This window comes from Equus caballus, chromosome 18 (genome assembly GCF_041296265.1).
Source record: "Equus caballus isolate H_3958 breed thoroughbred chromosome 18, TB-T2T, whole genome shotgun sequence".
Lineage (NCBI taxonomy): Eukaryota > Metazoa > Chordata > Mammalia > Perissodactyla > Equidae > Equus > Equus caballus.
In genome coordinates, this window is record NC_091701.1 from 24,977,353 (window position 1) to 25,004,880 (window position 27,528).

General features: G+C 34.0%; 1 protein-coding gene across 4 annotated transcripts in view; it reads right to left on the bottom strand.

Annotated features, from left to right (window-relative positions):
• The window catches only part of LRP1B (LDL receptor related protein 1B), a 1,824,397-nt gene that overhangs the window by 716,721 nt on the left and 1,080,148 nt on the right, over nt 1-27,528 (bottom strand). For 3 of the 4 annotated variants that reach the window (XM_070241833.1, XM_023622537.2, XM_023622536.2), the window contains 4 exons: nt 22,790-23,009; nt 21,689-21,878; nt 14,138-14,260; nt 3,471-3,611 (listed from right to left, as the gene is read on the bottom strand). In XM_070241833.1, the coding sequence (XP_070097934.1) occupies nt 3,471-3,611; nt 14,138-14,260; nt 21,689-21,878; nt 22,790-23,009 (674 nt within the window). Of the gene's footprint in view, nt 1-3,470; nt 3,612-14,137; nt 14,261-21,688; nt 21,879-22,789; nt 23,010-27,528 lie in introns of those variants that run through there. The other variant, XM_070241834.1, reaches the window with a different exon arrangement.

The window sequence follows — 27,528 nt, forward strand, 5'->3', positions numbered from 1 at the left end:
TACTTGCACTTCTGTGTGATAAAAATAAATTTTGGTATTAGTTTTACTTAGAACATGAAAAATAGCCATTTTATCATGCTGTTGCATAGCAAATGTATGCCTTTCCAGTCAGTTTCTACAAAACACTATTTCCTTAAACTAGCTTTGGTGATAAAGTGTTTTTATTACTTTTTAGAAAGTTTTTATTCGTGCATAAAAAAAATAGGAGGAAAAGCTTATTTTTTTTTTCTGGCATTTGAACATGATTAACATTTTCTTCTCACTTCAGGGACTTTAGCAAGAATAAAAGTCATCCAATATATTAGAGGGTCAATATTTTAAAGTACCAAGATTATGTATTAGCACTTTAGTGAAGCTTGATCAAGGACCTTTGCAATTTTTATCAGTGATATAAATCAGAGTTCAAAAACGAAAAGCAAAATACAATTCATAGTCTTGTGATATGGAGTTGAGAAGCTAAAGGATAGAAAGTAGAATGATAAAATTCAAGGTTGAAGCCTATGAGTACTTAAAATCTAAATAATACACTGAAATGAATTACATAGAGCTGGAATATTAACCATGGGACCTCTGGAATATAACGCTGTTAGAATTGCTGCAATGTTCAGAAACGTCATCATACTGCTGGAAGGTGGCCAGAGATGTTTAGTTTTCCCTTGCCCCATTTACTTAGCCATTCATTCATCCATGGGCTAGGTGCTGTGCTAGACTCTGAGACTACAAAGATGCTACAATATAATCTGTCTCCTCTTGAAGATATTCATCTGTTAAATATATCAGATAAGTAAGCATATAATTGCAATATAGTTTGATAACTACTATAATAAAGGAGATGTTTTACTTCAACCAGGCTGTATTGAGAAGGAGATTTTTTGGTGTTCTGAAAGGACTTCCCTGTGGAGGTAATGGTAAACTATAGGGAATTTCATAGAGTGAAATTATACAATTTCACAAAAGACAGTGCAATGTAACAGAGGAGAGAAATAGAAGGATGCTTTTTAGAAATCAACCTATAGTTCAACTTGATAAGGACAAAGAGCATATGTGGATACATGATAGACATTTAAGGCTAAAAATGTAAATACAAGACATAAGATGAAGTCTCTTATATACGAGTCAACAGATTTTAGATTTTAACTTGTTGGTTTTGCAGTTACAGAAATAATAAGATTAGATTTCATTATATAAATGTCACTCTGGAAGTAGTGTGGAAAGTGGGATTTCATTAAGGGATGAATAGTGGTAGGAATAATAACAGGACACTTATGGAGTTAATCTAGGATAGGAGCCTAATTTAGCCAGTAAAGATTGAGAAGAAGTAAAGAAGAAAAATTAATTATTTAGGAGGTAAAAGAGAGAGGACTTATTGATATAAGTGAGTATAGACTATAAGTGAAATAGAAGACTCCAAGAAAAGCCCCTGATGTAGGCTTGGGTGATAGGATGGAAAGTAACGAAAATAATCAAGAAAAACATACTGATTAGGAAATTTAACACTGCAATTAACAGTACAAATGTCATGCCCGCTATGCTTACAGAGGAAATGAATTTCTTGGTGAGCTGGTGAAAAGAACAATCACACAGATAGAAGCATGGCCCTAAAAGACTAACGCATGAACATCGTGATGAAATATTTGTGCTCTGCACAGCCACTCTGTGACTACCCTGGAAGTTGATATGTAGGCAGCACTAACTAAAACCATAAATAAACATTGTGAGTCAAAAAGAATGAGGCAATTAATTTAGCCAATAAATAACACATCATTTGTATAAAAAATTAGGGAAAATGAACACCCTTTACTCTTAGATGAAATACTCCTCTCACTCCAAAACTTTTGGCTAATTGTATCAGTTTACTATTTAATACTTTATTTGTGGATTCACACTTTACAGTATAATGTATGGAGTTGAAAATAAGAAGTACATAATGTTGAAGTCAGAGTTCACATTTGGAAATTAAGAGAAAGTAGTGCTATATTTATATATTAATTACAATTTATGTATTATATATTTATGCCACAATTTGAAAATATTTTTTTGAAGTCCATATTCTTGGAGTTTTGTCCCAAAGCACAGATAGTTGCATGATACAGATGTCTAAAGCCAGCCCTGGTGGCCTAGTGGTTAAGAATCGGCACTGTGGCCCAGGTTCATTTCCTAATCAGAGAACCACACCACCCGTCTGTCGGTTGTCAGACTGTGATGGCTGTGTGTTGTTGCGATGCTGAAAGCTATGTCACTGGTATTTCAAATACCAGCAGGGTCACCGATGGTGGACAGGTTTCAGTGGAGCTTCCAGTCTAAGACAGCCTAGGAAGAGGGACCTGGTTGCCCACTTCCGAAAATACTGGCCATGAAAACCCTATGAATAGCAGCAGAGCATTGTCTGATATAGCACTGGAAGGTGAGAGGATGGCATGAAAAAACTGGACAGGGTTCCCCTCTACGGCACACAAGGTTAGTAGGAGTTGTAATCGACCTGACAGCACTAATAGCTAGAGATGCCCAGACCAATTTTATCTGTTCTTAACAAAGAATCTTCAAAACTTTATTTTTATATTCTTGATTTTAAAAAAAAAGAAAGGAAAATGGAGGACTGCCAATTAACTCTCAATTAGTTCAACCACTTTAACCTGGAAAATGTCATTAATTGAAAGAAAAATAACTTTCTTTTTACAATAATGTATCTAGGTCAAATCAAACGACCAAAAACACATATGTCCAACACATACCTCTCCTCATATAAAAATACTCCATGTCTCTCAAAATCATTCAGGTAGTGACTCTAACCAAATACATTCTCAAAACATTATTTAATGTGCTTCTCAAAGTGTTTTCCTTCCATGTATGGGGACAATTCCTTATTCCTACCAGAAAAGTGAAACTATTCCTATTTCAGTAAATGAAAAACAGCTAGACAGAAGCCAAAGGGGAGAAAATCAAACCTTTAATTTCTATCTGAGTGCCCCATATGTGTTTTCTCCCATGTACTGAGCCTGTGAAGTTAGATAATAACATGGTCCAAACCCATGTCTGTTTCCTTGGATCTTCTTCAAGGCTCTGTTGCCAAGGAGCAATGGAGTGGATCGTGACCTTCTGTACAAGTAACTCTGCCTTGAGGGAGTTTAAATTGATTTTCCACATCTTTAAATTCAGAGATCCAAAGGGGTCTCCTATAGCAACCTTCTGACAATGATGTGGTGGCTTTGACAGCACAAAATAGGAAAGGAGAGGACTTCCGGAGCAATCAAAATGATACTCTTAAAGACGGGGAAGGATGAGAAAATGAGTGCCCTAAAACTATGCAAAAGAGGCAATCTAAGGTCTAATCTCTATACAAAAGGATGACTGAGAGAAAAAAACCTGAGTTCAATTTGCATCAAAGATAATTTTAGATTTTCACAAACTGATTGCTAGTTCACACACTCAGAGACTCAAGAATATTTAGGACGACTTGAAGGAGAACATACAGCAATTTACTGAATCTTCATCACTTCCGTCTAGACAGTCATCATCACCATCACATTTCCACCGAGCTTGGATACAGTGTCTGTTTTTGCAGCGAAATTCTCCAGCTTTACAGATGTGAGGTAATACTTCTCCAGGATTAACTAGAGTTAAGAAAAAAATCCAAGGTATTGGAACAATACTAGTTACATTCAGTTCATTACAACGTAAATTTTGTTTTAATAACAAAGTACTGACAATAGAAAGTATGAAAACATCTTAACATTGTAGTGACAACCATCTCTGGAAATGAGAAAATTTTAAGCTTTTCTGACAAGAATCATTCAACTAAGAATTTTAAAGATTTATTTTAAACAACTGTCACCAAAAAAAATAAACAATAACAACAATAATTATATAATACCACCTTATGTTTACGTTGAGTTTTTATTTTTTTAAAGGATTTTCATTCATAATCTCAACTGCTCATCAAAATAACCTATGAGGTAGGCATGGCAAAGAATTTTACTATCTCCATTTTATAGATGAGTATACCAAAAATTAATTGAAGTGAAGAGACAAAGCAACGGCACACAGCATTGATGGCTATATTTACTTTGCTGGTCTCCAAGTGGGAGAAAAACTCAGGTCTGGTTCAGTATTCAAGGAAGTATTAAGTTAAAGCGATCTCATTCTATATCCAGATCCTATGCAGTGTTTTTCTCCATAGAGTCCACGTTCTCTAATCAAATGTCAGGAATTCAGCTAAGAGGGATTTATTCACAAATTGAAAGTTTATTATTCTTCTGTTCTCTTTGAGTGGATTCGATAGAGTCTAGAAAAAGAAGGGAATATGTGGCAACGGTTAAAGTAAATGATTTGTGTTTCATGGGCCGGAAAAGATGTTGAATTATCAAAAGCTGGTTTATTGCTAAAAGAAACAAAAGCCAATCTTTCCATCCCAGTTCTAATGGCTTAAAACTTTATTTTGGATAACTAGCTTGGACTGACGAACTGTCACAAAACCTACATACACTCTAATAATAAAGGATATTGAGAAAACATATGTGGCACTTCTAGAATACTTTGTGTTAGCGCTCCCTTAATCCTTGTATTTGCCCTGCTGCAAAGAATGGACCAGGGAATGTGACTCTTGAACCATAACTGCAGAGAATCTGCTTCAGAGAGTTAGGCATGTGGGTTGTGGGACTGGAAAAGAAAAGCTGACCAATAAATTCAGACTCTTACTTAAGGCTTTAAGGGTGAAAACTAATCAGTATGGTGAATGAAATATTTAATTAGAATGAAGGCAATCCTGTATTTCTTCTGTCCTCTCTCAGACAAGTAGACACCGTATGCAGGGACTGATGATAATTTTTCATCCCTGTTTAATCTTTTTCAATAACAAAATGTTGAAGCAACAATTTCTCTAAAGATGTTATTTCTGTAAGGTCACTTGAAAGCAACAAATTTTGCAAATATATACATATGTTTAAATAAATAAATGTATAAATGTTAAATATATAAATACGTATATATATTTAAATACATACATATATAAAACAAAATCTCTAGAAGTGATCATGGATAACGTCGAAATTTTTCTTATTTTGAGTTTCAAGACCCTGAGATCTTCGACGGTGGTTAATTTCTTCTTTTGAATCCATATAAGCCCAGCTTAGAACTGGGCCCTTAATGACAGTAGTTTGATTAATTTCTACTCTGTAATTATTAAGCCGAATAGTCAACAGTCTCTCAGAGTTTTTTAAAAAGTTCCAGCCAGACAAGAAACCTAGTTTGAGATGTAATCAGCTTCCACTCCCACTTCAGTTCAGCTTCTGTCATCTCTCTATATTTGACTGCAAAGAAACAGTAAGTCAATTCTGTTGTCTCCTAGTGAGGACTGAAAAACCCAAGGAACCATGGGATGTCTTCTGATAACAATCCCCTCAGTTTAAAAAGCTTTGTTTTCACTTTGTCATTTGATCAAATAACTCAACCTACAGTTTTAAGGGACAATCAAGAATATCCATATACAAAAGTGAAATTATAGTTGCTTCTGAATCACTACATCTATATGAAAGAAGAGCAAGATGTCTAAAGAAAGACAAATCACCTGAGAAAATTATCTTTAAGCTAAATATTCTTTAACATAATCCATTTAGAGGTAAGGTTTTTAAGTCTACTCAGAGTTCAAATGTTTTTCAAATGATATTTAGATCATTACGGAATGAACGCAAAGAGACAGAATTTCTGAACTTGTTTTAAACATGATTTCAAAGATATGTGGATGGTTGGATATTTTTAAATGATGTTTGCTAATACCAAGATGGCAGTTTTCAAAAACAAAGGATGACAATGTCTGAAGTTTCATTTTCATTTTTATAACAGATTATGAATAATTGTTTGAAAACCAGTAGAACTAACCTCCTGAAATAATTTCATTTTTTTGTATTTATTGCTTCTGATATTGATCTTTATCAGTGTCATTAATATGTATCAATATCACTTGTTACAGCAGTTAGGCATTGCTTATTTCTGTATTAACAGGTATAATAAAACATATACAAATATCTTTGACTTTTTTCTGTGTGTGTGAGGAAGATTGGCCCTAAGTTAACATCTGTTACCAATCTTTCTCTTTTTGCTTAAGGAAGATTGTTGCTCAGCTAACATCTGTGCCAACCTTCCTCTATTTTATGTGGGATGCCACCACAGTGTGACTTGACAAGCAGTGCTGGGTCTGTGCCAGGGATATGAACCCGTGAACCCCAGGCTGCCGAAGTGGAGCACGCAAACTCAATCACTGTGCCACTGAGCCAGCCCCACATATCTTTGACTTTTTAGAATTTGTCTGCCATTCTTTTAAGTCCTATAATTTGTTGTATGAAAGGCATAGAATCACAGTGTTTCTACATGTCTTGTGTCAGCTTTTATTCTGGACTTTTTTTCAAGGATGTTTACATAGCTAACAACCTTAGAAGATAGAGATAGTGCCTCCTTTTAGAGCAGAGAGCAGGTTTTTTTTTCTTGACCTGGATAGTAAAGATAATGTCTCTCTTTGGAGCAAACATTGGGCAGATTTTCTAGCAGATTCTTAAATTCAAGGTTTTCATTTGTGATACAAACTTACTGTGTGTGCAGCATCTACCTAGGCCTGCCTGTGCATTGCCCCGACATGATTTAGGGGTGGGATGGGGCAAAGAGAACCAATGTGAACATGAAATTTGTGCTGTCCTACTGTGCTATGAGTAATAAAATTCTTTGTGTCTGATCCAGGGATTGCATGTCTTTTGTTAGAATCTATGAAACTCTAGCAGGCTAACATGTTAGCTTGTAACTAGGGTAAAATCTCAGACTCTTCGTGATTCTCGACAACATACTCAAAGATTTTTTAAAGATACTGGGTTCTGATTTCCAAAGTCTCCCAGGGCATATGACATCATTAGTTTATTCCAGCCCTAACTCAAGTCTCCCAGATGTAATCAGTAGTTATGTCACAGAGAAACCATGTTCAATGCTGCCTATCAGGTTTGTTCAGGATTCATGAAGATAGAAGACAGGTTATTTTTGAGCCAACAATGTCCATTATTAAGAAAACATTTAATGGGATAAGTGATAATCTGGATAAGATGTCGGTTTAGACATTCAAAAAGCATGGTTTGTCTTCCCAGGATTGACCTAACTCTGCGGAATTGGGTAGCAATGTCATCTATCATAGCACCCCAGATGACGGTCAGGCAATCCACTAACTTTTGTGAGAATCAACGAGATGATGAAACAAGTATATTTGGCATCACATAAAACAGTCAACAGCACCTATAAAAAATAAGATTAGTATTTTGTATACCTTGCACAAATCTTTATAAAGGGGTTATTCTATAATTCATTTTTACGCATCTAATGTTTCCACTTGAGATTCTTGAATGCAGGAAGGACAATGTCACAGAACAGAACGATGCTCAGAAAAGAACCAGGCATAGAGTAGACGTTTAAAAATATTTGTTGCTTGACTTACTGGAACTAACAGAGATATGTAATTCTACATCACAGCCATTATTGTAGTGAGAGATTCTGTCTCTGGGGACTATATAAATGCTTCAGGAAAACCATTCACTTCAACTGGGTCAGTAGCTAATGCTCTTCTCCCATCACTCAAGAATATGGATAAAGTTAGTTTAATTTAAGGGGAAAAAAGATCAATACACAGATAGAAAGAAACAAGAAAGTGATAAGTTTCCCCCCACAACCAAAAAAGTGAACATACAGGAAAAGCTCCATGCATGTCAATTTTTTTCCAGTGTTTAATGTGACTGAAACTACATAGCACTTGGGTGTTTGGGCACAGCCATAAGTTGCCTTCAGTATATTAACAAGTGCTAGATTTGTGAGCTTTGCTTTAGAGTTGTGCTTTGCACTGTGAATTTGAAAACTGATGCCAAACTTGTAATTCTACTGCTAGGGTCCCTTAGTAAAAATATTACATGATCTCACCAGTAAGAAAACTGCCAAAGGAATAAATAATACTTTAATTTAACCAGAATTAAAAATAAAATGACATGAATCATGACATGCCTGGAAAGGAACTGCCAGTTCTCATACATCCTTTGATATCTGCTGTTAGAACATTGAAATTAGAAGGCTTCTGCATGACTCTTTATGGGAAATGGAACTATGCATCGTAGAATTAACTATTTTCTTTGGTTAAAACTGGTAGAGGAATTGTAGGAGTTAATGTCCAGATCATAATAAAGGAAGAAACTCTACTAGTAAACTGTTTTACTTTTTTTTAGTTTTGAATCATCTCAGATTTGGATCCCATCTCAGGAATGGATTTAATACATAGGTTCTTGACCTTGGTTTAATAAGCTGTGGTTCCCATGAATTAGTGCCTATGTTTCTAACCTTGCTTCCCTTCCTCTCAATCCTTGTGTGGTAATCTATTCTAAACTAATTCTTCTTTTCCCTCTCAATTGATGTTTTGCTGTTGATTGTATCAAAATTAAGGTAACTACATTATAAAATCATTAGTCCCAGTACAAAAAATGAAATTTTCCTATTGCCCCTAAATGTCTCACATTAGGGCATGTTTATTTGTTTAAGAAATTGTTTGTTTTTGCATTTTGGGAGTACAGAATTACTATCCCTTTATTTGAGCTGGGACAGAGAAAAACCTTAAAAGAAGACTTGAAGTTGTAGTTTGTTGGATGCCTTTATATAAGCAGGAAGGCAGTGTGAAAAATGCTGTTATAGATTTTGAATTTTCTTCTTTAGATCATAGCAGGATGACCTTTCATTAGATAGAGTGGTCTTCTGAGCAGCCAACCTAAGTGGTACATAATCTTTTGTGAGATCCTATGCACAGAAGGCCATAAATATTCATTTGGATGGGGCTTCTAAACTTTTTACTGCTTTAAACTTTTTACTACACATTAGATTGCATATATCCTAGAACATAAGGCTTGTCACAGCTGAACAGATAAATGGCTCCGTCATAGGAGAGCACTGTTTTTGACAGAGGAATATATCTGGTGTTCCAGAAGGTGAAGAAGGTCGCAGAGTACCACTGACACATAATTGTGCAGTGCTACCCTTGGATGACCAATATTTTTGCAATGTTTAAGTTGTTCTCTTGGGAGTAAGTGATGTTGGAAAGCTCTGTCTTTTCTTTCAGTCACCTAAAGAGGCATTTAAAGAATCACTGTCTCATTACTCTAGACAAAATTATCCTACTCTTTTAAAAAGACAGTGACCATAATTTTTTAGTAGCTTAACTTAATTTCTTGGGATTATCCATGTCATCATCTATTAATTTTGTACATTGTGATTTTCCCCTCAAAGGCATCAAGATAAATAAAAAACTCACTTGATAATTGATCGACTGGCTATACATATGCTTCTCCAAGGCAGTAAGTTCTAAGTTACTATACTGCAGTAGGCTTCATTTCTAATTGAGAGAGGATTTGGCCATAACACACAAGATTCACAAGGACAAAGAGTCCAGCCTACTCTCATTCTTGATTCCTTCCAGGCATGGCATTAGAATGCATCCTTAATCAATCATGTAGCATGCCAATATTTTTCTGCTGCGTAAATGCCTCTTCTGGCATAGCCTTATGCTACAAATTCATTGAGAAACAACCGTTGGTGTTTAATTCTGGCCTGACCATCTGCCAATGGGTTTTTGTTCATTTGATGTCTATTCAATGAGGATGACTGAAACCAGGATGATCATATCTCAAGGGTTGCAACATGTATTTTTGTTCTGCTTATTAGCTCAGATTACAGAGTTAATCCAGTTGAGACCAGTCGCAAGACTATAATCTAGCCCAAACTAAATTAGAAGCCCAGAAGAATCAGCATTAATGAGAGGTTAGTGACACACTGATGTTTGTTTTGTGCTATTCTCTGCAACAATGAGCTGTATTTGTAGTCCTTTTGCATTTTCATTTCCTTATCTGCAAACTAAAGCTAACATATCCTTAAAAAATCTTTACCACTAAATGAATAGGAACAGGAATAATTTATATAAACACACTTTGAGTTCTTTGCAAGAAATGAGTTACTAATTGTTTCTCTTGATTTTTACCATTATATTTGAAAGGAAGCTAAGCGAGTTGCACTCCATATTAAAAGATATAGTAGAATTTTTAACAGTCAAATGCAAAAACAAATTTTCAAATAGGAACTCATCTGTATTGATGACAACATTCTTTAGTGTAACAAGTATAGATAAAATACTCTTCTTTCTTATCCCCTTTTATTACATTGGGGTTACCTCATCACACAGATATTAGAAAGACACCAACAATCTCAGAAAAATTTCCTCTAACTTTCAACAGATATATAATCACATGTGTATAGTCATAATAACAAATCTCCTAACAGCATGTGCATAACCAACATTGTGTATAGTATTTCTTAACAAACTAAAAGTCACCAAATTTTTATTTACATAGAGATATCCAGTGATCAATATCTTTTCTATATCAATAACAATATGCCAAGTCATAATGAATTCATAAGTATTTAAAGGGGCATTAGAACTAAGGAAATTGGAAATATAATTTGGAGGCCAATGATCCAGATAATTGTGATTCACACAATTAAAATTAAAGTACTAATTAGAAAATATCAGGCTTAACAAAAGCCATTTAGATACCTGATGTATATACCCTCCCTCCAACTTCCCACTCTGAAAACAAAGATAAAGAATGACAACTCACAAGATTCCTGACAATGCAGCCTTTTGATCATTCTATTGACACTATCTTAATGGAATTTTGACTTTTTTGCAAGACCAATAAGACCAGATTCAAATATTCAATCAGAAATCTCTTTAAGTTATACCGCTAGAAAGTGAATAAGCTTGTCTATCTTTAAGTAGGAGGAGAGACCCTTTGCTCCTGCAGTACGACTATAAGGTCTGTGTCTAACAAAAGAGGAGATCCTTGTACTGCTACCTTCCATCTTTGAGAGGAAGTCTAGGGATAGAGCAAAGGCAGATGAGACCTGCTGGAGGTGCAGAAAGGTTACTATTTGTGTATACGTACATGTGCGCGTGTGTGTGTGTATGTGCATGTATGCATTTTATCTGTTCAAAATGTCAGAGTCATTCTGCTGGATAGCAAAAGATCTCATTTTACACAAGGAAAAAAATTTTAGATGAAACCATGGTAAAGACTAAAAATTAAACTAGGAAATGTGCACATAAACAGTACCTTTTCTCTCAGTAACGTAGGTAACTTTTAGCCTAGCAGACAAGTGGACAGACTTTATGTTATTCAAAGCAATGTTTAATCCCTGTCTATTGACAAACTATGGATCTTGATAGATCTCTTCTCTTCTGTTGATACATAAACAATAACAAATCAGGAATTACAAAATAATACTACAGGACACCGGAAGGGAAACCACCTGATGGCTCAAAGAAAGTATACCTCAGAGATTTTCTACAGGAATTGCTGTTCACATATAAAGGCAAAGGAGACATATTTAGAATACACAGGGGGCTGGCCCCATGGCTGAGTAGCTAAGTTTGTGTGCTCTGCTTCAGTGGCTGGGGGTTCACCGGTTTGGATCCTGGGTGCGGATCTACACACTACTCATTAAGCCATGCTGTGGTGGCATCCCACATAGAAGAACTAGAATAACCTACAACTAGGATATACAACTATGTACTGGGTCTTTGGAGATGAAAAAATTGAGGAAGATTGGCAACAGGTGTTAGCTCAGGGCCAATCTTCCTCACCAAAAAGCATACTTTAAGTAAAAAGAATACACAGGAATCTCTATGGTATACATTCTCTGCACTCTTCTTGAAGAAGTCACTGCAAGATATACTTCACCTATCCTACATATCAGTGAAAATCAATTAAAAAAACATTGGGGAACTAAACGTTTGAGTACTAAGCAACACAACCAGTGAAGCACTGATCCAGGTCTAAAAGAAAATGTTGTTTAATTGATCAACAATAAATGTCAAAACATTTTTATAAGGAAACGTTTGATGACTCAAAATAATATTCTTTGTCAGAAATCCTAAATTATAATAAGGACTGAAATCGAGGAAGATGGAGAGAATAGTATAAAGGAAGCCAAAGTCCTCATCTCAAATCATTGAAACTCAAAATAATAGTAACAGACTTTAAAACTGGTGGCATTATTCCAAATGCTAAAGAAGACATAATAAATTGACCGTGCGTGGACTATATGGTAAAATACAGAAGGAATCATAAACGGTAAAGAAAGACACAAATAGCCTGTACTAATGCATCAGAAATAATATCAAACACCAAGTAGGAAATGAAGGTAAATGATTTAAAAAGCAGTCATTAAAAATCATGTTTACAAAGAATACCTAGTTACAGAATAAGATGCTTATGTTCACATTAAGTAAAAATGAAGGACAAAATAAATTGTACTGTAGTATGATCCAAAATTTGAAAAGTACAACATAATTAAGACTTCAGTTTCCAAAATGAAATAATTTGGGGCCTAAATTCCAAATATTCTACTTACTAATTATGTGAACTTTGAAAGTTATTAACCCCCGAGCCTAAATTCTAAATCATAAAATGAGATAGTAACATTATCTTCTTTTATGATTATTGTAATAACTAATGGGAATCATGAAAAATTATTACAGAATGTCACATCCAGTATAAGAATTCAATAAATGTACCTATGATTACTATTATTAGTAGTAGAAAAAATAATAACCTTCAGGGATATATAATTTAAGGAACCATATCAAAATGTGTTAGTATTTTATTGTTGAATAGTGGCATTATAAATAGATTTTTCATTTTATTTTTTTATATTTCTCAAATGTTATCATTTATTAAATCAGTTTTTAGAAATCTCTTATCCACATCTTTTCTTCAGAAGAAATGACATTACAGATAAATTGAAGTCTTCTTTATTACACTTATTTCTCCTTCTGCCTCCCCAGAAACAATCACTATAACTGATGGAAAAAATAAATGAAATATTTATTTAACAATTTTTGATGGTTAACTTTATGTGTCAACTTGACTAGGCCATAGAGTGCCCAGATATGTCATCTAACATTATTTTGGACATGTCTGTGAGAGTGTTTTAGATGAAATTAACGTTTGAATCAGTAGACTAAATTAAAGAACATGGCCCTCCCTAAAGTGGGTGGCTCTCATCCAATCAATTGAAGGCCTGAATAGAACAAAAATGCCTACCTTCCTGCAGGTAAGAGGAATTCCTCATGCCTAACTGCCTTGAAGTGGGGCATTGATCTTTTTTCCTTCCTTCATACTTGATACCCTAACTCAGACACTGGCTCTTCCTGGGTCTCGTGCCTACCAGCTTTCAGACTGGAACTACACCATTGGTGTTCCTGAGTTTCCAGCCTGCTGACTGTAGGTCTGGAGACTTGTCATCTTCCATAATTGCATGAGCCAGAAAAATCTTTTTCTGTCTGTATATACATCCTATTGGTTCTGTTTCTCTGGAGAATCATGAGTAACATACAATTCAAGATTTAATAATTCCAGCAACGTTTATACAGTACTCAATAAATACATAGCATTGTTGCTGTTATTGTGCTTAAGGCATAAGATATGTGTAGAGAGGACAAATTTCAGAAGGGTCACATTGGAATAACAGGATGGAGTAAATTGAAGGACAGCAAAACTTAACAAGGGTCTGTAATCCAGGCCAATTAATACAATTAATTCACTATTTTGATAAAGTCTAGAAATTCCCTGGAAGTCTCTTTTTTCCTCCTTCCTTGCTCTTCACCACAAATATAGATAACCGAGCTTACTAAGCTATTTAAAGTAATTTGAGGGCTGTGGTGTGCATCAATATATCGTCTATATAACCAATAACTACACATTTTTAGTTACAACTACTGATGGTGAGGTTCCCTAACAATTGAATGAAATATTTTCCTCTGTGGCATATACTTATTTATATTTTCTATTAAACTATATGCCACAGTGACAGAATACTCTGCAAAACTTCATCATTATCATTATCCATCTGTATATTAGAAATGGATTCAGTTAATTATTTGTAGTCTAAAAAGAATTATACCTAAGTAATTATCTGAATTTTTCTTTCCAAGTTTGATTTTAATTCCTTTGGTTTCATCTACTTCTGTTCTTCAAAAAGACTTATGTAAACAGTGAATGTAACAAGAAAGGAAACTTACATGTGCAAGTTGTCCCATTTTCATCTAAAAGTTGATTATCAGCGCAAGCACATACTCGGCCCCCTGGAATGGCCAAACACAGTGTACTACAGCCCCCATTATTCACTCGGCACATATTGTCACCTGCAAGAGGAGGGAAACAAATGTGTCAGAGAACTCTGATTCCATCCAACATTAGTCAGTTCAGGTTCACATTCTTTCTGGGAGACATAGCTAGGCATAAAAATGTACACATATATATGCAAATGTATATTACACATTCAATAATATAATCAGAATTCCTGTTGAATCTTAAATGAAATTCAGAAGTGTTTGAAAATATGATGCACTGGTAGTTAAGAGGAATTTGCATGCTGGTTGGAGGAGATAGATGTCTGTGTGCAGATAGGTACCAGGAGAGAGAAAGGATAGAGAGGACAGAATGGTGTCTGTTCAGGCTAGTGTCCGGAATGAGGCTTATTCAAATCTGAGTTCTTTGGAAAGTAGACCACCAGCACTTGGAATGTGGCTTTGGATCACAAGTGAATAGTAAGCAAATGAGCACTGGGGAAAGGGGTGGGATATTCTTCCCTCTTGTGAAAGGAGTATACTGGCGTGTCAGTGCACTGAGCACTCCAAGGAACACAGGCTAACTGTGAAGACTTAAAAATGAGTAGGCTTGCTGGTACCAGGAGAATGTGCAATACACAAGGGGAAAAGTGTTGTCCCAGTGGACCTAAACAGCAGAGGCACCCGTGAGGTCCACAGTAGATGTCAATAAAGCAGGCACAAGGGGAAATTCACAAAGGTATTATGTGAGAAACCCTTGGAGACTCAGATCAAACAAAGGTAGAAAAGAGGCTGGAGATTCTGTTTTATAAAGGTGAAGGTAAGAGTAAACAAAATTTAGGTAATCACCATTTTGATGCCGTTTATTCCTACCAGTTGAAAAGGCAAGGAAGAAAAATGTTTATTTAGCTATATATATGTAGAACTTTACAAAGAACCCTACAACGCTAGCAATCCAATCAGCAATGTAAATGTCAGGGTCATTTTACACCATGTTGTATTTTTCAAGGCATCAATAAATAACATTTTGATTATGTATATATCAGAAGATCTTACTCAAACATTACAAATAAAAAGCTTTTAATTACTTGGAGACATACAATAACATAATATAATGATTAAAATTGTATTGGCAGTTACAACGCAAGTGCCTAAAACGTGACTAAAGAGACAGGCTGGGTTATTATACTGAGGGCCTCAGGGGTTAGACGTTCTGTGTAGAGAATATTAAGAAATAAGTTAAAAAAAATCCTCAAAATGTTGCCGTATGCAATAAATATTTAACTCATCCCACAGTCTATCATTGTGTGCCCTCAGATCAGAAGACATGACCTAAAGTATATAATCATTTCTTTTCATTATTCTGAGAAGTAAATTAAATTTGCTATCTTTATAGAAAATAAAAAATACATCTGAAAGCTAAGGAAGCTAATAATTCAAGCTCTAGCATCACTTTCTGAACTCAGAGGATAATCAAGCTTAGTTCAGGCTTTTTCCAAAATAGAATGCAAAAATGTTTTAAGCAGTTTCCAGATATAATCATGTTTATTCCATGACCATGGGATAAAAATGTAATACGTCATAGGACGCTTAGGTGTTCTGTCTATGTTATGTAAATTATGCATCGGATTAAACTGTATACTTAATATTTTAATAACATTAAGATTCTGGAAAATTAGAATTAATTCAAAATATTTTGAGAAATACATGAAGAATTTAAAACAGCAAGAAATAAGAAAGTACCAAAAACAATATATCAGGACATTTTCATTTTGAAAAATATATGCTAAATATCATATTCTTTAATTCAATAGTACAATTCATATTTAAAAATTTTCATTGACTATAAAACTTAAGTATTCAGAAATAAATGACCGTTATTCAAACTTTTAATTATATTCCTTTTTCTGTGAATACTGTATAGTAAAAGAGAGGAATTGGTATTTGTTCTGTCATGATAGAAATCCAAAATCTAAATTAATTTGAACAATTCCATATCTCTCATCAGAATTACTTATTTTTTTCATTTTAGTAGTATCCCAATATACTTTTGAATTTACTACTTGAATATATTCCAGATAGAGCTCATGTGATCGTCTATTGAATTTCTAGTAACGTTTCATGTGAAAAGATTCTCGCGAAAACATGATTGACTAAAAACAGCATCGAAAAACTTTTATACGTAAATATCAATGAAAGCATTAATTAACATATTGATAGCTATCTTTATTGAAAACCCATAATGTCCTAGGGCTAGTTACCGCACATATAAATTGAATTTAATTCAATTTTTATGACACTTATAATGTAGGTTTATCTCATTTGCAAGTGGGACTACTAAAGATCTAAGGGTTTAAATGACTTTTCTAATGTCTAGAAATAAGAAATAATCCTGATTAAATATAAGGATTTAGAACAAGGATTATTATTTATTTCTAGATAATAATAATTATTGTCATTACTATTTCTAAATAATTAGGCACAGGATTTTTCTTAATCTAAAATTCATGGTCTTATACTCTTATTTACATATGAAAAATAAAATTAGATCTACAAAGGACAGAAAAATAACATACTGAAAACAACAAAATTAAATCCTAGGTTAAGTTACTTTGGAAGCAGATACTTTTAAAAAAAATCAAATATGCAAGGAAAACAACTGAGGAGTAGCTTTTAAAACTAAGTTCAAGGTTTAGTCTGTCTGAGTCAAAAACTTTGTCTTTTTTTCTCTGATCTTGTGTCTTGGAGAAGTAGCGTTATTCTGCCCCTTAACAGTATCTGGCACAGAGTGTGTGTTTGATAAACATTAGTTGAATTGATGAATGAAGTAACTTCTAGTTAGCAAATTTGAATGAGAGAAACAATCATTTGGGGGTGTAGTTACACGGTACAAGTATGTGGATAGATATGTCTGTGTTAACAAGATAAAGGGCTTTTCTTGTTTGTATGTGAGTGAGTATAAATATATACTCTGTCTAAATACTTTGCATTTCAAAGTAGATTATTTAAAGGTGTATTATAACTTTCATAGAACAGTAATAAAGACACAAATTATATATGTAAATAGTTCACAAGCCTATATTAATATGTCAATGCTTTTAGACCTTAGTAATCTAACTTTTATTAATAAAGTATCTTTTATTTCTGGCAAATGGAAAAATATATAAGCCGTCAGCATGAAGGAATCTCACTGTTTCATTCTTCCCTTTGTCTGAATTTTCTTCAAAATAGTAGAAGAAGAAATCTCCTTTCCCATTTTGGTCCTGGACTCTTGATGTCTCAGAGTTTTGTCATATGTGCAGTTAGAAGTCTCTGCACCTAATATAACACACATAAACCTGGGGAGATCTTTTTTTCTACTTGAGGGAGAGGGAGTCTGGTTTGCAGTTTAGAAGAGAAATTAGACTTCACATTCATTCTAAAAGTTAGATAAAGACTAGTAGAGTGGGATCCTGAGTCCAGATGAGGTATACATTTCATCTAGGAAAATTTCAGAAGAATCAACTTTGAATGGTATCAGTCAACCTGAGGAAAAGATAGAATGTATCTTACTTTTCTCTCTTGTAGAGTTATATGCTCATTGAAGATGGTGTTTACATTTCACTTACTTTGAAGCTATTTACATGAGAGAGAGAGAGTGTGCGTGTGTGTGAACTATGAAAGCCTGGTTAGTATTTTGAGTTATTTTTTGATGCTGATTACCTCCAAAATGGGAAATTTGAAAATAAAGAGAGAAATTTTGTGATGATGGCCCTATCACTAAACATAAACCTTACCAGACTTCTAAAGTAATGTGGTTAATAAACATGCCACGCATTGAATAAAAATTGCTGTGTCTGTACCAGTGCTTTGTAACCTAAGATCTCAGAAACCTGGTTCTGCAAAGGTAGTCAAGGGGAACTTTACATTAAAAAAAAAAAAAGTTTTGAATACAAATCTATCAATGGCAAAGTTATAATGACTAAAGAAAACATATGTCCCTTTCCTTCTATCTAAAAGTATAGTGGTTATATAATTTTCGGAAATAAAATTGGCCACATAAATTAATCACACCAAAATATGCTGTGGTCAGACAGACCTGAATTCGAATTCCAGTTTATCCCTGCCTCATTGTTTCCTGAGGGCAAATGGCTACATCTGCCTGAAACTTGGGTTTCTCATATGTGTTAAAGAAATCAAGAGTACCTATATTAACTATCTTTCGGAGATTTGAATAAGAATGTTTAGCCTACTTTGCAATGATTATAATTACATTTAACTACTGGTTAATAAATTTCATATATTGGCAAAGAAGCCAATCTGTTATTTTTAATTTGATATAGGATACTATACATCAACACTTTTTAGAATATTGTACTTAGCTTTGTTTTTCTTGTTCTCTAAAACGTGGGAAAAAACAAAAGTGTGCTTCTGAACCTAGTGAATAAGAAGGTAAAAGTATGTACGATTTATACAATTGCTCTACTTTATATGAGGAATTTCAGGAGAGGGCTGTAAAAATTATTCTAAATATCAAATGTAAATGAAAAAGAAAAGTTTATCAATTAAATCAGAAAAAATAATGGTAGCTTATGAGAAAAATATTTTAACCCTAAATTCCTAAGAATTACTTTGGAATTCATTCCTAGAGGTAGTTTTCTGATTTGTATGCGTATATATCTACCTTCCTGAAGTTAGCTAGTATATTACCAAATAATTTTATGAGACTTTCCCGATCTGGAGAGGTTAAATTAACTGATTAATTTTCCAACACTGAGTCTAAAAGAGTTTAGATGTTACATTAACAGCATTCCTGAATATTTTTCATAGTGTTTCTATGGGGTAGTGTGTGTGTTTTTGTGTGATATTATCTATCATCTACGTATTTATACTTACATGAGTGTATATATATTTACAGACATATGTATAAATACTATTTAAGTAAATATAGTATATAAAAACTATGTATGTAAATATAGTCATTTACCATAGTCTTTCAGAGAGAAAGAAAGAGAGGGAGAAAGTACAAGGCTGTATAAGACTAGTTTATTCCATTCCATGAAGAAATAGTGATATGTACTACTTAGGGTTTGGTTTTCTATTGAATTGCAACTATTTTATCCTTAGAAAAACAGTTTAACAGGACACTATACAACCAAAGTTTATGTGCCACTGATTATATGTTTCTGAATATATATTAATATCTGATGTTCAAAAGACGCAATGAGAAACACCACTGAGAGAAAATTATAACATGGTAGGATAACATGTCTGCATTTGAACACCTGAGTGTAACTTTGCTTCATAAGCTAGCTGCTTTGATCAATGTATTAAAAGATACTAAAAATTTGGATCCTAAGTAGGTTGTTGAATTTCAATGTCTATTGACTGAGTGAAAAAGATATTGACAAGGCCTCCTTTCCATACTGTCTGTTCAAAAGATCCAGTTAAGTACTAGTCAATCCTTAGCTACGTAAAGTCTGGGTAGAAAACTCAAACTAATTGATTATTTCACCTATGTTAATGAAAAATAACCAATCAATTTGTCCGTACATATCTCTCAGTAAGACAGAACATAACGGTTTCTACAATAAAGGTGGTAAAGAGTTTAGTAATCAAAGCTAAGTTTTCATTTTAATGTCCTTTAATTAAAAAAATTTTAAAATCACTTTTAAAAGAACATTGTCCATCCAAGGGATAGCAATGAACAATTATATGTCAATGGCACTGTTGGGAATACCAGATATATTCCTCATGAATATGGGAACACGCTCCTCATATTCCTATCAGAGACATGTTCTTTGTTGTGTACGATTGTGACTCTTTACTCCTTTGAATATTTATTATAAATGCTCATATGAAAGGAAACTTAAAAATATATGCCTACTGATTGAGAAGTGGTAAGAGCAAATTAAATAACATAAAATGTATGCTGGGCACTATTCTAAGTAAATCTTACTCTTATATAACAAACAGTTATTTAATCCTTACAGGATTTGTGAAGAAAGCATTTCTTATCTCTGCTAAATCTTTCATGATTGTCCAAATTTCCAGAAGGAGAAAATGTTAAGATCCAGATTTAAGCCTAAATTCATTTTACAGTAAGCCGGGGCATTTCTCATCCCATGTGTTGTATTATACTTTAAAGCAACTAGAAGTTTAAAGAAAATGAAGACTGTGAAAACATCATGGGATTTGGCTAGAGGGAGGTCAGTAATGACATTCAAGATGAACAATTTCCAAAGAGAATGGAAATGGGAAAAGCGATTGTATACTGATCGGTGTAATGAAACCCAGGAAACTAATGATTATGAAATCAGAGGAAACAACAATCCTGAAAACAAGACCCTGCAGGAGATGAGAACTGCTGTTCTTATTCATAGACTTGCCTCCAGTTCAGTGTAGACAAATTACAATGGTGGTGGGGGGAGCAGGGTTGATGTGAATGTAACAGAAAACATTACCATTTGATCTATCCAGGCAATCGTCTCTATTCTTCGTTTCTTGTTCACAACTATAGCTCATATCATCTCAAATAATTCCATTTTTATTCTTTATAAGATAATTTTATCTTTTATTAGCTATTGAAGCTTCTCACTTTATGTATTTCCATTATTTTATAAAATTGCATTTTTATCTCAGAGGCAATTTTGATACAGTAGAAAAAAAATGAAGCCCTTGAATGAGACAGTTTGCTTTGAAAATCTCTGATTTAGATGAAAATACCTTCAAAAAAACTCCTGTTGTTAGGTAACTTCCTATTGACAACACACACACTGAAAAACCCAGGATATAATTTTTTCATCCTAAATTTATTAAAAAGTATGCTTATAAAATTTTCACAAGAATATCTCCATAAAAAAAAAGTAGTGACTACTTAGATTCATAACAAACCACGTAATTACTAAATTGTTTTCTTTGTTTAATACCTAAGTTCTGAGTCATGCCATTTATGTATGGCCTAATAAATATTAATAACTCATGTAGATAAAATATACAATATTATCTGATTTTATTAAAATATGAGTATCATGGTAGATTATTTCACTTTCATTTCATCTAAAATAATTAAAGCTTCCTTAAATGTACATGAAACTAAGTATATAATTATACGTTTAAAAATACTATTTTCCTTGTATAATGTATTTTTGAATATTTTCCCATAATATTCCTTTCCCACTAAAAGTTTTTCTCTCTGCTCACAATACTCTGAAAAGATTAAGAGGACTTTTTCACTTTAACGAACAGTCTTCTTCAGTGAAGATGACATGAAAAAAGAAGTATTTGGAGAAAACCTTGCACTTCGCTCTAATAGAATTCCCAGAGTTACTCACTCAGGCTATTGTGAACAATAAATAATAAAATTTTATGGCAACAAAGTCTAAGATTTGATTGACTTTCGAGTGACTAGACACCTTTTATCATAAAATTTCAGCAACACTGTCAAAATAAAATCTTTCTGCAACTACTGTGAAGTATTATTATATGTTAAGCTCAGAAGCAATTTTATTTGGTTTTTAATACCTTGTTGCTTTCGTGGATCATAAATCTGAAGCCCAAACAAGGGTGGTCTTTCACGTCTCAGTAATGTCACCTCATTTGTTATCAAATCTAGTTGAAAAATGGAACCATTCATATAATCAGTCCAGAACACATAATTCCCATGATGCGACAGTCCAAAAGGATGGTTCAACTCTTTCCCACTGTAAACAATCTGTAAAATATAAACACATTGTGAAAAAGTCAGAGCTAACCTTTAGAACATAACTAAATATTTAGAGAAAATGATATTCAAATAAATATAACAGATAATGATCTAACTAATATCTCAACTCATATTTTCTTTTAGTATATTTGAAAATCGGATTTCACAATGTGAGCAAATTTTTCTGTTTTTAGGACATGTTATTTGAGGGCGACCATTTACATTTCGTCCATTTAAATTCTCTCATATATGGCATTACATATATGGTCAAGAAATGCAAACATTAAAATGACTTTGCCTGACACTTTTCCTTCTCTCTTTTCTTTATGATATTCCAGTATCGTATCCTAGGATAGAAATTGGTCTGAGTAATTAGCGTCATCGTGTATATTGAAATATTGCTTATCCAACAGCCAAGGGATATAACATGGTCTTACAATTAGGAGTGAAAGGGACCCTCCTATACCAACATGCCTGAAGTTCAGCTCATTCCTGTCTTTCAATTCCAATGTCATGAAGTTCTTTATTCAAATAAATGCATTATAATTCCTTTTTCATAGTATATATGTTAAATTTCAGCTGCAAATATTGAAGATATTTGAATAGAATTGGGTTGCTTGGTCATAGAAAAGTCATCAATAATGTAGACAAACTGCATTTTAAAACGGCTCTGATATCCTGAGAGCTTCTTTTAAAAATCCCACAAATCCTGGCATACCACAGTTAGCTGGGCCTGGTCTCCCGGAGGCAAGTGCCAGCTGCATTACTTAATGCTCAGCCTCCTTTAGCCACCCCACAGAGACTACTGGCAGCCACCTCAGAGGGGTAAAAATAAACTTGAAAGTATTTTTAACACAACTCAACAAGGCTCTGTGAAAGAAGAAGCCTGCGGGTTAAAAACAGCAGCATTTGTCTTTTACCTTCCTGTGAGTTCCATTCAAAAACACTTTCTCAATATGATCATAATAGGCATCACACCAGTATAATGTGTTGGTGTGAAAGTCCAGAGTTAAACCGTTTGGCCACAGCATCTTTGAAGTCACAAAAATCTGCCGATTGAAGCCATCCATCCAGGCCTTCTCGATCCTTCCCACGCTGTCATCTATTTCATCTTCCTCCCAGTCTGTCCAATACATCCAACTAAGACATTACAAACAAGAGCACACACATGTTATTTCAACTAGCCACCATATAGAGGGACACTTCTCCACATTTGGCACCTCCAGGAAATCTCATTACATTTTGATGTGGTTTCCTATTTAAATGCTTATCTGCCAAAGGGAGGGGCAACTGTGAAGTACTAAGGGAAGAAAAGACTTGTTCAGCGGAGCCAGTCCATTGAGACACACTACAGAAAACCCACTACCACCCTCACTCATTAATTAACCCAACAGAAGGGCCAAATATTGATTTTCTTTGGTGTTCATACCAAATTTGGGTAATGATTTTTGAGGCATTATTAACTGTTTTTTTAAATGTTATCCACTTCATAAAACATATAATCAATTATGTGATTAAAAAGCAGATTGACGGACATGAGAACTCGTGGCACAGTTAATGATCTACTCCAAACTTTATTTAATCTCAGATGAATTATTATTTTTTAAGACAGGCAATTGGATTGTCTTTGTTCTAAAGGGCACAGCCATATTGGGTTTGTTTGGCATGGTCTAATTTCTCTTCCTGATGCAAATGATCTATGCTTTATTGCTGCTTATTATTACCCCAAAACCCACAGAAGGTGATTTAGCTGCGCATAAGTTTAATAACAGCAGGTTGACTGACCTTGAGATTTTGAGCTTTAATTTCTATCTCAAACAAAAGCATCTGCCTTTAAAAACAAATCTTTTGTGTAAGCTAGAACAGTGGGAGAGGGAGCCTTGAGCTAATGTTCCAATTTCCTCATGAATAAGGTTAAAACCCTCCACATGTGTTGCTTGAGGGTCATGTGAAAGTTCCTGAGTTATTAATTAAAGTTTAGGTTTTAATTCAGTCACCTCAGATAGAACTTTATAAAGCTCCAAAGCTTTTCTAAGCTGCTTACCCTAGAAATGCCCTTATTAGTTCCTCTGCCTCTCTCATTTTGTGGGCTCTAAAGAATTTCTGAGGTAATTTGGGAAAAATCTGTATCCATGGCTAAAAATCCTACTGTGATCTAAACAGGCAGATTCGGGACAACTGAGGATGTAACACGCCATCCATTATTTCTCGCCAATTAAGCTCTTTTTAAATTCTCTTAACAATTTACAATTACATTGATATGCCTTTTTAGACCAGAGGAAGTATTTGAGATTGGTGAATTTTATTAAGTCAAAACACATTCTAATCCTAGAAATAAATAAGGCAATCTGCTTATCTTGCATCCTGCACATATTTCAAGTGGTCTTATTATCGGGGCAAATTAGGAACAAATGGATGAGTCATTCCATTTGCTATAACTCCATGCTAGTTAGGTATAAGTACTTTACTTCAACTACAAAATTAAACTATGTAAAAGGGAAATACACAACTTTTCATCTCTATTGAAACTTCCCTGAAATCTTAAATATGGTTAATCAATGCATTTATTGTTATTGCTAATTAATAACTTGTTAAATTGTAATTATCTTTCCCTCTAGCTTTTCCTTTTCATCACAGTAGCATTTTTTTCCATGACTCTTTAACCCTGATCACACATACATGTGTATGTGCGTGCACACAAACACACATGAGGGATAATTTTGGATATTCTAAACAAATTGTATATTGTTTTGCTATTTGCAGAAAGAATCCTTTGTGATCTGATCCATTACCTAAGATTATTTTTATTCAAACAAAATATAAGAAAACAAAATTTTAAATAAGTGATTCCAACCTGACAGAGACTAGATATGCGATCATCATCGACCCACCATTATCTGATTAGAATTTACGTTGTGAAAGCCTTATAATCAGTGTCAAATGTGATGATTCCTAAACACACAAAATAGGAAAAATAACCTATAAAATAAGCAGGAACTAATATAAATCTTTTTATCGGTGGGATTCGGGGAATTCATCAAATAAAATTAAGCTAAGCTGGCTTTCTCCTAATATGGCAAGAAAAATTGAAAAGCCCTATTCAAATGGAATTTTTTATGAAGTCTATCCCGAGCCTTCCTGTCAAAATAAGCTCTTTCCTTTGTGTTTTAGTGACATTTTTTAGTTATTTTATAGTATCTATTGCATTTATATCTTGTATTTGATGGTGTTGCATGTCTGATGATTTTAATGAAAAATTAATACAATTAAGGGCAGGGATTATTTCTTGTTCATATTTGTACCCTGCAGCACTAAGCTTGGTTTTGTTAATATTAATCATGTCCCCAAATTAAATTGCATTATCTGATGATCAATTCTAGAAATATTTAAATCCTTAAGAGCTTCTCTGCCATGGAGGCAAAACAAATTTTACCATTGAAAAACTTGATTTAGTTGCTAACATAATATCTAGCTGTTCATTAAAGGATGTGGTACTATTAATTGAGAAAGAAATACAGAAGGTCTTCATTTGGGGGAAATATGCACTCAGCTTTGGACATATTTCATATGGATAATATTCTGAGAAATCAGAATTGGAGATGTAGGTTTCTAAGTTATTGGCATCAATTATGAAATGTGAAATTTTTGGAATGGAGGGAGTTCATCTGTAGCTATCAGCTTGAGGAACAGTGCCATCATAATCGATTCCTCCTTCAGCTTTATCCCCATTTCAACAATTGTTGAGGTCTGCCAATCCTATTCTTTCAGTGTCTTCTGTCTCAATCCTCACTTTTCTGTTCGTATTATAAATACTACAGTCTGTCTTTCTTCTCTTTTCAAAGGGAAATCCTAATGGGTTGTTTCTCATACAGCTGTCATATTGCTATCACTAGTCTTCCTAAACCGTGAATTGAAAAATGTGACTTTTATCCTCAAAACCTTCCAATTACTCTGTTGTCAGCAAAGTAAATCCAAACTTTTAATCACAACAGTGAAGCTTTCTGCATATTTCTAGTTTCATCTCCTACTATCCCTTTACATGCTCTCTGCTCTAGCCCTAATGAGCTCATCTCACCTCAAAGCATGGCTAGCTTCCCCGCCTCTAAATAATTATTTACACTTTCACTTCAGAGTACACTGACTGACCTTATGACTGCACACCCAAAAGCCCTGAGACCAACTCTATTCATTTGGAAATCCTATTCATCCTCTACAGCTCAATTCTGGATTCAAAACCTCAGTGAATTTCTGAAGAGCATGTATTTCATTCTATTTTATTTTGTAGATAATTGTGTGTGTACACACCAAGCATACCAGATTATAAACCCCTTGAGGACAGCTATTGTATTACTAATATCTATTGATCTATGTTGTAGTTAGTAATATATTTTAATAAAGAAATAAATGGATAAGTCCTTTACTGATTCTGTAATAGGTATGAAGCTTTTGATAAAGCATATGTCTGAAATGAGTAACTTTTGTTAATAGCCTATTATGGTAGAGAAAAATCTGTGATTATCTCCTTCTGTGTACAGCTGCAAATAGGTATTATGGTAGAAAAAAATGTAAATAAATTAGCTTCTTTTTCTGAAAATGTTTTGCTTAAAGTTATATTATGCTATTTTAAATAAAGTTTTCAAAATTGTGTCTTCTTTTTTTAAGATCATATTAGGGCCAAACAATTATTTGGACAATTAAATTCACATGGTTCCATTTCTACATTTACTGTCTTCTAATACATTCTCCACAGAGCAGTAGGATTAGTTTAAAAAAAAACAAACTATATAAATCAGATTAAGTCACTTCTCTACTTTATTCTTGCACTGAAGACAAAGTACAAAGCTCTCATCATGCTGGGCAAGGCTCTGCTTTCCTTTCCAATCGCATCTTCAGTCACTTTTCCCCATTCTATCTACAATCCAGCCCAGCACTGTCTTCATTTCAGTTCCTCTGACAGTCAAGTTTTTGCCCAACAAATGTACCATTCTCTTGATCTGAAATACTCTTTGCCTCACTCTCCATGGCTGGTTTCTTCTCTACAATTAAGTCTCAGCTTAAGTAATGCCCCCTTAGAGAGGCCTTTCAGCAAATCTATTTAAACAGGTTTCTATCTGCTAGTTTTCATAATGTCAGCCTATTTGTTTTCCTCTATCAGTTCGGTCTGTAGAAATTACATTAGTTTCTCACTTGGTACTTATTTGTTGTTGCATCTTCCCAACCCTCTCCTTGCAGATAACACAAGATGCTTCATGAGGGTGAAAGCTATACCTGTTTTTTTTTTAAGCATTTTATATATAGTGCGATGCTCCGGGCATAGTATATTGTTAGGGAAAAAAATGTGTGTGCGTGTATACACATCACATACATGTTTGTTTTTCAGGTTGGTACATAACAGCAGTATTCTATTTGACAGTCTGACTGACAGAAGAGGTATTAGAGTCATTCTTTGTAGCACACAGGCAAATAGAGGATCAGTTGGTAGACAGATATTACAGGGATGCAGATGTTGCCTCAATGAAAAGAAAAAATGTCATATCAATCAGAATTGTACCCAAATAGTATGTAGATGCTATAGCTTTCAAATCTAAGTTGGATGCCTTCCCATTAGGGAAGCGTTGAAGGGGATTGCCGAATTTGAAGAGAGAGATGGGAATAGTGA